The 15,617-nt window shown below is 36.8% G+C and overlaps 1 protein-coding gene across 2 annotated transcripts in view; it reads right to left on the bottom strand.

The window, feature by feature from the left end:
• Positions 1–15,617, bottom strand: part of PCLO (piccolo presynaptic cytomatrix protein) — a 324,823-nt gene that overhangs the window by 106,415 nt on the left and 202,791 nt on the right. For both annotated transcript variants that reach the window (XM_038154510.1, XM_038154511.1), the window contains exon 10: positions 6,385–6,510. In XM_038154510.1, the coding sequence (XP_038010438.1) occupies positions 6,385–6,510 (126 nt within the window). The remainder of the gene's footprint in view (positions 1–6,384; positions 6,511–15,617) is intronic.

The following is a 15,617-nucleotide window of genomic DNA, read 5'->3' as shown; positions in this document are numbered from 1 at the left end:
TATTACTGTTCATTTAGACTTTGTCCACAGTTTTTATGAGAATTTCTCCTTCCCTTCTTCTGTTCCTTTTAATTTTCTTTCATCATTTTCCAGCTTCATCGTGCTATCTACTTTTTGCCAGAAATGTAATTATCAGAGGGACTCAAGAAGGGATGCTGGCTCTTCACTATCTTTGCTTCATGGAGACTGTAAAATCTCTTTTCACTGTGATGCTCCAATCAATGTTTCCAATTTTAGCTGTCTAAACAGCAAGCTGTGCTCAGTACAGTACTTTAAAACTCGGGAAGACCTGGTGCTAATTGCACTTCCCACCAATAAATGACCAGCCAGTGACCGATAAAAGATCAGCCAGAGTTACACTTGTGCTCATCTATAACTCAAGGATAAGAGGGAAGTGTGACAAGAGTAGAGAGAAGGATAGTGACTTACTGCTTCTGTTCTGGTTTTCCAACTATTTAGGTGCCCATGACCATTCCAGTCACACTGCATTTTCCAAGCAACATGCAAAGCACGTCTGCGATACGACAAGAGACAGCTCTGATAAGATGGACAGCCATTGCACCTGTAGTGCCTTTACAAAAGACCTTCTAAAATATTCTGGCCTTTTTTTTTCAGCACTTGGTGCTATTCAAAGTAGCCCAAAAATGTATCAAACAACTTGTAGAAAAACTGTTGACATTTTCTTTATAATCCTTTCATGGACTGGTCAGTAATCCAGTTGCATCCCACTGTCCTTCTGAGAGGACTTGAAAGAAGTCATGTGTTTCCAATGCCAGTAAATAACAAGCTTTAAGATGACAAGGACTTAAAAACTTGAAAAGCTGTGATTGAAAGTTTATGATCTGAAAACACATGAAGGGACACATTCCTAGGGCATGGCTGAAGTGAAACAGATTCTGGAACTTACGTAGTTGGCACTTTAAACTGGAGGAGTGATAAAACTACCTGTATTTCAAAGATGTAATTGGCCAGAATTCAGGAAAAAGATTAAACAATAATTCTATTATTCCAGTAGCCTCTACTCAATATTGATTGTGGCCAGATTCATCTTACTTATACTAGACAACCAAAGTACAGTTAACCATCTCCCCTCGATGGCCATCTCCTCTCCAGTTCGTTGATTAGCCTTATTTACATTCTCCTCAGAGGAAGAACTGTAGATAGTATAAATACTCTTTTTCTCCATTTAATGTAGACTTTGTGCATGAGAGATTGCTTAAACGCCATGAACATGTTGGCTGTCTTTCAGCTTTCATGTGCAGCCTTCCCCAGATTCAAATTTGCTGCCAAGGGCTCTCATATTTCTTAGTCTCTCATATTTCAGCCTCATTTCTGGGTGGTCAGCTGATTGGTATTTTGCAGTAGATTTTCACCTAACAATGCAGCTGCTTTCTTTACCATCATATGTAAGTCCTTATGCCTTTAAAATAATTTTCCTTTTGATTAACTGCCTGTACTGGAAATAATGAAGAGCTGTGCTAACCATACTTGAACACATACAGAAAAGAGTCCCACTGAACCTTGACTTTTTCTTCTCTGCCTTTGAAGAATACCTCAGTATACATTCTTCCATTATGAAGACTGATGCTTGAAGTGAACTAGGTCAGAAGCCAAAGTCCACACCATGGGTGGGAGCTGTAGAGCATTCTGGTTAAGGCAGGCTTCTGACAGGGCTTCCTGGCTCTGCCTTCTTCCACGAACTGAAGGTAGGAAGCTAGGCTGCTCTCTGATGGAGCCAAAAAGAGAGCCAAATAGCTCTTTTCTCCTTTCCGCTATCGTATTTTGCTTTGGAAAATTTTTTGCTGTGGAAATCATTGCCCACTGGTCTAGATGTGTCCCTCTTTTGCCAGGAACAGCGTGTTGTTTGAAACACCCTGTTCACCTCATATGTCAGTTTTGTGTGGAAAGTTGCTTGGTGACAAGCAGTGAACATGTTTTCTCTACTGGCTCCAGATTTGTGAGAAAATATTCTTGTTGACACTGTGGCTATGGTTGGTGGATCCAAGAGGTCTTAAGCTGTGCCATCCCATGAAAGTCCAAAGAAAGGCTCTAAATCTCAATCTGAGGAATGATTCTCGTGTTATTTAACCCCATATTAGGGCATTAGAGTGAGCACTGTTTCAAAAGTCTTCTTACAGAAGAAAATTGTGACAATTGAATGTTTAAGAATATGTATGACTTTATATGTGAGGGGAAAAGAAACATGAAAAAATAGGGATATGAGGAAATAGGGAGACCTCAGTTTCATTTCCTGAAGGCATCTTAAAGTTCTGAGACTGCAGTTTTCTAAAGATGAAAGAGATCTCTGGCATTCCCAAAGACCCACTCATTTAAAATACTTTCCTGAGGGGAACCAGCCAGTGGCCTAGGAAATTTTCAGCACAATTAAAGGCAATCAAGGAATTTAGAAAAGCTGACCATCTCTTTCTTAGCAGGTGATTCGAAGTCTAAAAGGTGCTGAGTACATGTAAGAACTTATCCTCAGCTTTGATGCTGAGGACATTGTATGTGCTTTTACCTACTCTTGAAGGTAGGTGGCTCTGACAGGACCCTCACAGTGTTTTCATGAGCAGTGTTTCCTGCATCCTGAGAAGAGTAATTATTAATTTAGATCAAAACAAGTGCTAAAGGATTGGACTGAGGGGAGGGCACCATAAGATCACATCTAAGATGGAACACTCCAACAGCAGTGCAGTTTCTCTGCTCTGACCTACTTAACAGCTTGAACAGGTGTCATTATCTTTCAGTATCTGTTTCTATCAGGTAGTTTTTCTTCCAGGAAGTTCTATTTCAGTATTTTTCATTATAAGAGTTTTTGTCTTCACTATATGTGATTTTCCTGTTTTTAAGCTTGGGAAGATATATTTTAAATGATCCATACATATTAAAATAGATATGGACACATAAGGGCTTAGGACAGGTTAACAGAAGTCTGACCAATGCTGCTGAGTGAGGTACTATCAAAGGCAGTGAGATCACCACAAATCAAGTTCACCATAAGTTTTTTACTGTGCTAGTTTACCAGAATTTCTGAAGACTGGAAAGTCAGGGAATATCTTCATTTCAGTGAACATCAGATAACCTAACCATTGCAACACAGCTCGTCTGGCTGATTGAAAACTTGGAATAAAGACACCTGTTGTTCATCAGTTCCCAGGCTCTCCACTCAGCCTATTGAAATGGTCCAATCAAAAAACTGGAATGCTGAGGGCATCCAGCAAATTTGTAAGAGTAGTTAACACACGTAAACACTTCATTTCTGCTCTTTATTCTGAGTTCTTCTGTTTCTGAAAAATGCTGGCTGAAATGCCACTCGGTGGATTCACCAGGTGGAATGTAACTGAACTGTTTCTGTCAACACGAGGGGGAGCACAGACACATCTATCAAATTGACACAGTCCTTGCACTTGATGAGCTCGGTGGAATGAGTCTTCCACCTCCAGTTTTTGTTACACCAATGAGTGATGAATCAGAGATATTTTTGATGTTTGAAAGCAATTCAAGGTGAAAGAACCGAGAAGAGTGGTATTTGCCAGTCAGAACTATAAATAAATTTTTCAGCACTAAGACTCCTCCAAAGCTTTTTAAATAGGCTAAAATTTTATGTTATTCCCTAAGGATAGGAATGCTATCTCTGTGTCATTTATTTATATGCAGTCATACAGAAAGCAGGTAGGAGTTTGTCTTCCTTCCTAACCACAATAAATCCATCCTTGTTTCTTATGCTATTGGTAGGATTTTCAGACTTGACCCAGTGTTTTTAGAATTAGAGGAATTAATTAAGTTGATGGGATTTTTCAGAGTGATTCATGTTCTTAGAAAGGCTAATGAGTCAAGATACTAACTTGTAGTGACATTAGTATATGTTTACTTGATGACTGTTTATACTCTAACTTGTAGTCACACAGCATTTAATCAGGAAAAATGACTCATGATTACTGAAAAAAAAAGAGAGTAATGCATTTCCAGATAATGACATACAAAGTTTTCTTTATTTTTTCTCTCTGTGGTGCGAGAGACAGCAAATAACTTGAAAAAGGAAAGAAGGCCAGCTTCTATTTTCAGAAGTGTTGTTAAGATTAGCAGTCTGGCTGGATTTACACAGATCAATATGAGAATGATTGAAGACCCCAGTGGATTTTAGCTCTTCTGAGGGGTAGAGGTTAAACGAGCACCAGCCATATTTCCACTAAGCCAACCACAACTCACAGTGAAGTAGAAAAAATTCTTTGTTGATCTCTGATATCCATCTAAAATAACATAAAAAGTAAACTAGATATAAAGGCAAGACCTAAAGGTAAATGACAGTGGGGGGAAATGTTTGTCTTGTATGTCAAAGTGCATTCTGCAAGAAGCATTTTTGCTCTCTGAGAGAACATTTAACACATCAATACTGTAACATGTTCTGAGACATTGTGTGGACAAATTCTACAGATGAAATATAGGGATTTTGATGGAGTTCATTTCTGTCAACTTATCCAAGTCAAGGATACTTTTATAAAGGTTGTATCAGAAACATGACTGAACATATGATGGGAGAATGAAAAAAAGGAATAAATATTTTACTGTCATACTCATCTTTCTATAAAACAGGAACAAGCCTTCAAAATATATTATATGAACAGATTAAAAAGTAAATTTCTATGTCAGATTTCTCCTGTAGTTATTGTAAATCCAAGATGTTCTTCATCACCGCTGAAATGAACCGAATATGGTGAGTAAAGAACTGTTTTAAACTTCAATTTCCAGAAAATTTCCTGGCGAAATAAACCAAAAGATTACAGACAATTCCAGTCTGTAACTGCTTATTCTCTTCCTTGAAATGTCCAGTCTTGGGGAAATGTTGAATAACCACATTTTCCTCTTTACTTGCTTGGTACTGAAACAAAGCATGCGTAATCCAGCACAGTTATGAAAGACCTACTTATTTGTACAGAAGGAGCCAAAACAAATACTTGCTTCAGAACACACAAAATTAAGGTCAATTCTTTCATCATTCATGCACAAAAAATAACACTATTCTATCATTTGATAAGTGAGATACTACCCATTAAAAATTAATATCATAATCTGTTTAGGCCAAAAATAACTATGTTTCTTTTTAAATTTCTGCTTAATTTCATTGACATTTTCTGTTTAATTTCATTGCACATTGGGGTTCATTTTCCTCTGGGGTTTTTTTTCTTGTATATCATCAATATTTTGGCAAAGAAAACACCAAGGATGAAAAAAGCTGCAGGATGAATGCAGGTGACACTATTTTGTAATACCCACTGAATAATTAAACTATTCTTTGTAAATACATTCTTTAATCAATTTACTCTGTTTTTCTGCCTGCAAAGTGCTTTGGATTAAATCATGGCTATTTTATTTGTTTACCATTCAGAAAACTTACGTGAATTGAATTCTGCCTGGAAGAACTATTCTTCCTACTTATCTTCTTTTGTTATTTTTCCCTGAGTACATGTTCTCATTTAGGAAAAACAAAATTGTTTAGTGAGTTAGAAACAAATGTAGTCTTTTTTTGTCTATGGACAGACTGACACTTCAGGTGCTTACAGATTTGTAAAAGGGCACTAGAAAATAACTATAAAAGAGAAAGTTATAAAAAGATGGCATTCATGTAATCACAGAAATAAATTGTTAGACAGAATGATCACATTGCAATAATCCTAGAAAATGTATTGATAATGAAGTTATCACTCCACCTAGCTTTAGTAGCCTAAAGGATGACATGAAGTTGAATGCAGTTTTCTAAAAGCCAATTAAAGGAGGAAGACCCTTTCAATTCTTGAAACAGAGGTCTAAGTTAGATGAAATAACTGCTTTTCTGTGGATACCTCTTTTACTCTGTTGCCTGTTGGAGCAGGTTGGATGGTTACCTTAAATTGGACAAATAACATTAGGTATGACCTATAGGGGACTAAGAAAAAAAGTTAGTGCATGTAACTGGGAGACAACTGGATCTGTTTTACCTGTGCAAATAAGAAATATAAGTAATTTCATGTGGAAATTAAGTAATATAAGAAATAGAACTGAGAAATAAAAGTAATTTCAAACAAGGATACTCAAAATTAAAGGTTAAAGATCTTCAAAACCCATGTCCATGATATAGGCTGATGACATGTGACCATGCAGACAGCATGTTGACACATTACTGAAGACATGCCCTAATAAAGCTCATTGTGGCAACTCTTCTTGGCCATAGAAGCCATAAAATCACTTTCCATCAGGCCTTTTCTACTTTAAGCATCTTGTAGGTGTAGCTCTCATTCCTTGCACAAGATTGCATCCGTTGCACAAGAGAAAATGTGAATTATAAATAATTATAACAAACTCCCAATAGTCCCATGGCTTCATCTTTTAATAATGCATTTATCTTACCTTCTATAAGCTTCCCTGTCTGCTCTGCATTGCCCCCAGGCAAGATCTTGGCAATGTAAGCTCCAATTTCCCCACTGCTTCCTGGAATTTCTTTCCCACCTACAACTCGGATTCCCAGTCCATTGCCTGTGATCAAAAGAAAGAGAAAACTTTGAACAGAAATGAAGCAATGAATAATTCAGTGGAAAGAAAGGAAGAGAACAAGTCATCAGAGGTTACTGAAAATGTCCCAGATAACTCCTGTCTGTGGTTGGAAGATCAGGGTTAGCTGCAGTCATATCTGATGCTCTTCTAAAGACTTAAATTTGGGAAGATCTTCTTGAGCAGCTACTGCATGATTGACATAACACAAGCAACTGAGTTACTAAAAATTACATTGAAGCTAATCCTATCTTCTTCTGACAATCTATTTGCGGTATTAATAAATTGAATAAAATTGCTAGAAATCCACGTGAAGTGTGGATTCAAAGGATAGCTTTATCATATGCCTACAACATGCATGCAGTTTACCTGAGAAATTATAATATCTGAGCTTTTAGAATCACATAATTATGGAGACATTGACAGAGAGCCTTGAGCTTGCTCTTTCAAGCAGCAAAGCAGGTACATTTACATGAACCTATATTTGGAAAATGCTATTATTTTTCTTAAATATTTGATTTTAATTGACATTTTTCACATCAAAGGATGTGCAAATTAATGGTGGGAAAAGCATACAATAATTCTGGGTAAATCACCATTAAATCACACATTTTCTTCCTTTCTAAAAAAGTAGAGAAATAAAAACATTTTCATCACTTATTGTTTCATCTGGAGAGAAGTGGATCACTAGCCTCACTTGTGTACAAAATAATGAGAGTTAAAACAAAAGCTTAAAATATAAAGCAATAAAATAAAATATTCTTACGCATTGCAAATTTTTCATGTTCTTTTGCTTTTTTTATTAAAAAAAAAATAAACAAAAAAAAAACAAAACCAAAACTTCCTATACTAGTTAAACAATTTTTTTCTTTGAAGAAAATTTCATATGAGATGATTCACACTTTGGTTTAGGAATTGAAAGGCTGATTTACCCACCTTTAGGTAATGGCTAAATAATTATTTTTCAATTTATTAATTTCATAAGCCAAACCTGCTGAGTGATTAGACTGACCAGCTGTAGAAATGTCACCACACCACCTCTTTGCAAAGCTTTATCTTTTTAGATTCAGGCTTTTCCTCATAATGCTATTACTGTTTCATTAGTCAGCCCTGAGTTTCTTTCAGTACAAGGATTACCACATTGCATTTCTGAAAAAAAAAAAAGTTTCCACTAGTTTTTCTATCCCAGTTTAGCTAAATCTATATACTTTTTGACTCAGCTATCCTCATAATTATATATTTTCCAATGTTTTTTTTAGAAGAGGGTTTTTTCCATTTATTTGGAACAAGCAGCATATTAATATTTTAAGTTAATTACCTTATGTCAGTGCAAATGGGAAATTTTGAACTGGTAGGTAAAGTATATTTTTCCTAATTTGATAGGGAAATAAAAATTACCATTATAAGGATGATGTCCTTTAAAAAAATTAGACTATACTGTTTTTAAAAAATAAGTACCTCATTGCATAAAGTGAATGCATACTCCTCTCAAAACATTTAAACACAAGTCCATCCTGAGAACTTAGAAATTCATGTGGGCTGCTCTGCATAGAGAAATTCTGACTAAGCAGTATGGAAAAAGTCATTAATATGTTTACAGATCTAAAGGCTCACAACTGGGAACTATTGAGTTCAGCAAATCCAAGAAACACACACAAAAGCAAGGACTTAACTTTCTTAACTCACACAGTCAACACATGGAATTTTAAATATATCTTTAAATATATCTTTAGGACTGGCTGCTTTTCATCACAGAGGGGAGGAAGTCCTCAGAGTCAGGATTTTATCATGATGCACAGTATTGGCATTTCTACCCTCTCATAGCTTATTTGTGACAGAATGGCAGAGAAGTAGTTTGTCATATAAATGAGAGCACACTTGATTTCAGAGACATTCACATGGATTCCTATGCTAGGGAACTGAAAATCTTGGCTGATATATTTGTTAGTTTAGCTTTTGGAGGGTTCTGTCCATATTACTCCTAATAAAAGAAAGAACTTTTCATCCTATTATATGATTTATTTTTTTTTTATCCCTAGATACTTTGAAAGGGCTTCTATTTTATGTTTGTAGGTTTTAGAGTCAAATGTACAACTGACCTTATGGATAAAGTTGAGGTATGTTTGCTAAGGGACAATCACAGGAGTTGGTGACTCTGTGTGTGTGTTGCAAAAACACTGCTAGAAAAATATTTAAATTACAATTTAAATTTAAGTTAAGGTTAATTACAAAGCCTTCATTCCTGGTAGTCAGAATGAATGAGCTACTTTTCACCCAATGAGCTCTAAGTGCTCTGTTCTGGTTGACAAATAAATATTGCTTGGGTCCTGCTGTATTTTTTCATGTAAAGATGGGATTTTAAGCCTATTTCTATTTTATCTATTGAAAATATTGAGCTTACTACTTCTGTTTGAAATAAAATTGCCCAGTTTATAACCTTGAATGCAGATAGTTTAGAAATACCCATCATATGCTTTCTCAGATCTTTTTTTTCCCTTGTTTTTATTGTTGCTTTTATTTTTTTTAATTTTGAGTCCTAATTTCCATCTCTCAGGGTAATTTGATACAACCATACATTCATCTTTCTCATTTAGATTTCCAGATTAATGAACTTCTGTTTTCTTTAGAAGACGCAGGACCAGAAAACCATCAAAAAGCAAATCACTGTGATTTGAATAAGACAAGGCACCTTTCTGAATTATGAGTATTGATTTACATGAAAAATATATTCAGGAGAACATCTCTTCAAAGGGAATTTTGCACCTAGAAATCCAATCCTTTTTAGGATGCTTCAAAGCAAGAAGACTGGTAATTAATTAAAATTGTTTTTACTGATCTCCCAGGGCTGTGATCCTACTCTCCCATCTATTCTTAGCTAAAGATTTAAGATGGAGCATGCTAAGCTAAAAAACACCCCAAAACTCTACCCAAACCAAATATACAATAAAATTTATAATGTTAAACTTTGACAAGGTTGATTATGCAATTGAATGGCTTTTATACCTTGATAAACAAACAAATAAAAGAAAAAAGGATACTAGATCATTACAGTTAGCTTGTAAGCCTCTGATTTATACAATTGAACATATGAACAAACAGAGTTTGAAGCTTTAGGGCACCTGCCCAGTGGATGATGGGAAGGTGCTGGTTGTAGTTTTTCTGGATTTTACTATGCCTTTTGATGCTGGCTCTCACAGCATCCTTATGGATGAGCTGTCCAGCTGTGGGATGAGTGGGTTCACATTGTTCTTGGTGAAGAACTGTCTGAAGGGCAGAGCTGAAAGGTCTGTAGTGAATGGCATGACATCTGGCTGGGGACTGGATACAAGCAGTGCTCTTCAGGGATCAATTCTAGGTGAAATTTGTTCAGTATGTCTGTCAAAAGTCTGGATGCAGGAGTTGAATGCACCATTATCATGTGTGCTCATGACAAAAACTGGGAGATGCTGTTGACAAGAGGCCTTTCAGAGGAATCTAGATAGACTGGAACATTGGGCTGTGATTAATGGGATGAAATTTAGCATGTGGAAATGCTGGATCCTGGACCTGTGACACTGGGCACAAGTGTAAGTGGGGAGAACAATGGCTGTAAATCAGAAAGGGATCTGGGGGTGCTGCTCAGCTGCAGCTCAGTGTGAGTCAGCCAAGGGGACAAACTCTGTCCTGAGTGGCATCAAACACAGCATCACCACACAGTCAAAAGAGCTGATTGTCCACTGTCCAGCAGTGGTTCAGCCTCACCTTGAATACCATGTACAGGTCTGGGCCCCACGATTTGAGAAGGATTGTCAAGGTCCTTGAATGTGCCTGAAGGAGGGCAGTGAGGCTGGTGGAAGAGCTGGAAGGAATGTTCTGTAAGGAGAGTCTGAAGGCTTTGGGTTTGTCAGGTTTGGAGAAAAGGCTGTGAGCGGCAACCTCATTGTCCTCTACAGCTTCCTGAGGAGGGGAAGTGGAGAGGGAAGTGCTTAGCTCCTCTCCCTGGTATCCAGTAATAGACCTTGTGGGAATAGTTCAAAGCTGTAGCAGGAGAAGTTTAGACTGCAAAGTGGTCAAAGACTGAAACAGGCTTCTGCAAGAGGTGGTCAATGCTCCATGCCTGTAAGGGTTCAAGAGGCTTTTCAACAATGCCCTTAACTACTTTTACTTTTCTTCCACCTTGAATTGGTCAGTAGCTAGACTATAAGGTTTTTGTAGGTACCTTCTGACTGAAATACTGTATTTTGTATTTTGTATTTCATTGTGTTCTATTTCATTCTGTTCCATTCCATTCCATTCCATTCCATTCCATTCCATTCCATTCCATTCTGTGCTAGCAAAGACTTCAAGTGCTTAATAACTGCAGAGTTATTTTTGTGAGAAATCCATTTTTGGAGGAAAAATATTGAATGGCTGTTTTGGTTTTTGGCAATTAACCAACTCTGTGACTTTCAAAAGGATATTTCACTTGTCATTTCATATCCTCCCAGACACCATAAACTGTTTCAGTGATGCATATTCATTACATGTATTTATATATATGTATATATGTATATATGTATTTATATTTGTATATATATTATATACGATCAGTAACCAAGAACCTGCTACTAATAAATTCTGTCACTGGTGACCTGGCAAGCATTACTGCAAATGCATTTTCAAAATTCATCACTCTTTTTTCCTTATTTCCACCATGAAGTACTTTCTGTCCCTTTAGATATATTTATTCTGAACTTCGGTAGCTCAAAGTGTCTCAAACACTATGAAATCCTATCTCCTTGTACACTTCATTTTTACTTTGCTTTGCTGGAATATGCTGACTATAACCTGAGCTCTGCAATTACAGTTCAGTCCTTTTTGTCTCTTACAGAGATAATAAAGACCAGGCTGTAGCCTATCTGTTGCTGTTGCTCTCAGGACACAGGGAAGATCATGAAATCTTACCATCTTTTCACTGCTTTGCTGAGCAGCTCCATTATAGACATTAGAGTATAAACAGTCTAGATTTCCTGGAACCATTTCAGCATCCAAGAAGTTATTAGGTTTGCCTTTACAAACAATCGCTGGTAACCCCATACATAAGTTCAAGGTTAAAGGAAAGGAAGAAAAAAAAAAGAACAGCAAAAAAATGAACAGCTCAAGGCCCAGCAGGGTTTTGCTGGTGTTGATGGTCCTGATTTTACACAAAAATGAAAATTAATTTTCCAGGGATGTTTTCTCTTACAAAAGTAAATAGCATTCCAGTAGCAAATGCAAGAACTGATTGTATTTAATCATCATAGAGGTCCTATGCAGTAGCAACAACTTCAACACATGCAGGAGAATGCTGGCATGTGACCCAGAAGCTCTGTGCAAACATTGTTCCGTGTTAACTCAAGCAAATATTTCCTCTGAGCTAATTTTTGAAAGTGTGAAACCATTTTTCTTTCTAATTATATGAACAAGGAAAGTAAAGAAGCAATGAGAATGTACAACAGATTTTCAGTCATTCACACGTGTTTGTGCGAATTGGCATAGGAAATTGTATGAGTGTCAGCAGAAATCTGACTTTTGTCACAGTTAGAAATGGAGCTATATGAATTTTTAATAGACTTTTAAGTGACTGAACTTTCAGAGAGATATTTAAAAAGTGCTATTGATTTTGATTTCTAAGAGCCTTCAAGTATACCCTTCAAGATGGTAGCTCAAACTCACTATTTCTGTAAACTCATGATCATTTTAACACCTTCAGCTATTGTGTGCTTTGAAGTTGAAGCTATACAGAAGTAAAATGGGAAAAATTGAAATGGGCTTAAACTGCAAAATGCAGGACTACAACACCTATCTCTGAGTAGGCTGAAATGAGAAATACGTTTAAATTTCAAAACAGAGATTAAGTGTTGTGTTTCAGATCCAGGAGCCAATGCACAGGCTTATTGAAATATGTTTTTCATCACTTTCTAATAATATAAAAAATCCCCCAAACCGGAACAAAACCACAATGGTGAATTCAGGAAAGGAAGCACAAGGGTGATCTTTTTTTTAGCCAAGGTCCAATGGTAGCAAATGCATGAGAAGAAAGCATGCAAATGAGACATTAGGCATGAAAGACTTTGAAATATGCCAGTGTACCAAGTTATAGCAATGATCAAACAATATGAAGCCTTTCAACACTATTTGGCTGTGAATGGAGACAGAACATAGCTTCCTCCTGTGTTCATTTACTAGACATTATCTCCTCATTCCTCCTCCAGCCTTATCTAGACCAGACATATGCTAGGGTGCTGGTAGGCCCTTATCTGCTGGAACAATTTTACACCCTGCACCCAAATGCATTGTCTGTATGGAACAGAAGGTTCAAACACATTAAAAACATCAATGACTTCTCTTGGAAAGGTCAGAATTAAAAGTGCCATGAAGAAATGCAAGCTATTTATTTAGACACTGTAGTTGTGATAAAGCAATCTCTAAAGTCTGGAGAGCAGAGAAAAAGGAAGCATGACAAAGCAAACAAAAACAAGCTAACTCAGGAACTTAAAAACAGCAGGAAAAATAATGTGTATAATAAAATCCAGCCTAAATTTTTATTTACATTGTTATTCTTATGCCATTCTCGGGAATGCATAACATGATGACCCATATCAGAGGTTGGTTGTCTAAATAGGTGCAGCATTTTCAGGAGTGTCCTTAGGAGAATTGTTTTGGTGCTTCTAACAAAATTAGCTTCAATGAAGTTGTTTCCTAAAAATATGATTGTATCTACTCTGCTATTGCATTTCTTGGCCATTGGCAATTAAGGCATAAAATACACATGAAGTCAAATCAGGAGCTGATGAAATTCAGATATATTACAGTTGTTTTAATAGCACAGCATTGATTTATATCAGCTGCAAATCTGCTTCATGCTGATGTGCACACTGGTTATCATCCTGAAGGATCATAAAGTGTTTTATGAATTAGCGTCCTGAAGCATTTATCACGTCTACTTGAAAACAAGATAAAAGTCTCTTCTTTTTGGACAATCTGTCACATCAGAATCTATGGTGCTATCTATGGTAGACTGTAGCTTTAAACCTATAAAATCCCTTGTAGGATTTGAGTTTCATCTGTGTTTACTGATAGACACCAATGGCTCAGTAAATGCCACTGACAGCTGAACCCCCATGGAAATCTGGGGGCTTGACTGAACTCTAACATTCAGTGTTGCAGTGATCTGTTTATGCAGCCTTTTCTGCATGACAGCTATGAAAACAAATGGAGCCTTTAAATCCAGGAGATGCATTGCCCTCTCAATTACCACCACTCAAATTCTTCAACCAAAGTTCATATACTACAATACACATAAACAACTGAACTGCCAAAATGATTTCATGGAAAGTATTTTAAATACACACACTCGTGCTTTTCAAATTAAAATAATTTGGAGACAAGAGACATAAATATGGAATATATGGTCTGTACCTCTACAAAGTGTTTCTAGCACAGAGAAGAATTTATTTGTTTCTTTGTTTTTATTTAGAAAAGTTTAATGGTATTGAGTTCTTTCTAAAATTGATATTAAGAGAAAACCAGATATCTCTCTTTCCTTTTATTTCTTGTCCTGTCCTCATTTACTACCACGTGACTTCCCAGGAAAATCTCTGATGAGCCTGACTGCAACAGCTCAGTCCCTTTCTGTTTATGGGTTTTACCTTCTGGGCCAGGTCTCTGATAAGGAGTGAGTGTTTGAGGGAATGATGACCATTAATTGGGGATTAAGTCCTTCCCCGGTGACAAGGGAATATTAGAGGAGGGTATTGCTTTTTTGTGCAAAGTATTATCTCAGTTCTTCCCGGCCTTAAATGAAGGAAATAGGATAGGTAATCCTCCAAGAGTATGAGAACAGGAGGTGGGTTGCAGTTCTCACTCTGACTTCTCACACTGCACGTAGACTGTGACTAAATTTAATATGCTTTTAATTGATTACTAATCACATATTTGTTGCACTTTAGTATTCTGCTCTAAGAACTAATTTTGCTGAACTTGCAGGTGAAAGAATCCTAAATATATAGGGTTGTTTATTTAGAGACTGACTATAGTAGTGAGGTCTTGATACAGTAAAACTCTTTGACTTCCCTTCCTCTCCATCCAGATGAGCACTGCATGAGCTGGCACACTGCAGAAGTGTAGTGTTGTTTGCAGGAATTAGCAATCCTTAGGGAGAGTATGAGGCATGTCTGACGTGTGTACAGCATAACAGCATAACAGCTATCCTGTAATTCTACTTGCAGTTTCACTGACATCACTGCTGAGTTAGAGACTAGGGGTGCACTCTTCTTCCCATCCTTCCCACCATCTAATTCACTTCTTTGCTCCACTATAAAGTTTGCAGATTTTTCTGACTCGTTTCTCTGCCTCTTTTTTTTAATTTTTTTTTTCTCTTACCAGAATGGAAGAGGATGTTCTCCAACACAGAAAGTCTGGCTGCTCAAAGGTACTTTTTTTTTTTTTTCCTGGAAACACAGAACATCCCTCCTTTCAAAAAGGAAGAATTACTTTCTGACTCAGCCTGTGTGAGGTAAAGGAGTAAAAATTACCTTTGTCTGAGTGCACTCATTGTACCTATAAACCTACTGAGATGTGTCTGCCTTGTTGGATTTTGCCCCCTGAGTGTGCCTAAACAGCTTCCTGTTTAGGAAAAACACCATGTAAGTTATCTTTTCAACATTTCCAAAGGTTTTGGAAAAGCATTGCCAGTGCTTTCATTACCTTCAATAGCCACATCCTTAATTCACTTTTTCAAACATAATGATGGCGTGATAAAAAACAGTAGAGAAAATTCTGGCAGTATAAAACAGCACTTATGCTGCTCTGCTAAAGGATCCAAAAGGAACAAGGGGCTCTCAGTGAAAACAAACAGTGAGTTTCTGGAGCATTAAACACTGCTATATTATCATTCACTGAGTACTCCCCTCATTGCTTTGGCACATTAGCACATCTGTGATGCCAATTCTTCTTTTTTTTTTTTTTTCCTTAATTGCAAATTAATAATCAGTCTTTGCAGAGTAAATCCTTGGAAATTCCTTCACACCTCTCACTGTCTGAGGAGGGGACACTGAGTATCTCAAAAAGTAGATCTGTATGCTCTAGAGTGT

This window comes from Motacilla alba, chromosome 1A (genome assembly GCF_015832195.1).
Source record: "Motacilla alba alba isolate MOTALB_02 chromosome 1A, Motacilla_alba_V1.0_pri, whole genome shotgun sequence".
NCBI lineage: Eukaryota > Metazoa > Chordata > Aves > Passeriformes > Motacillidae > Motacilla > Motacilla alba.
Note: the sequence above shows the minus strand (reverse complement) of the source record. Positions and strands in the feature narration are given on the sequence as shown.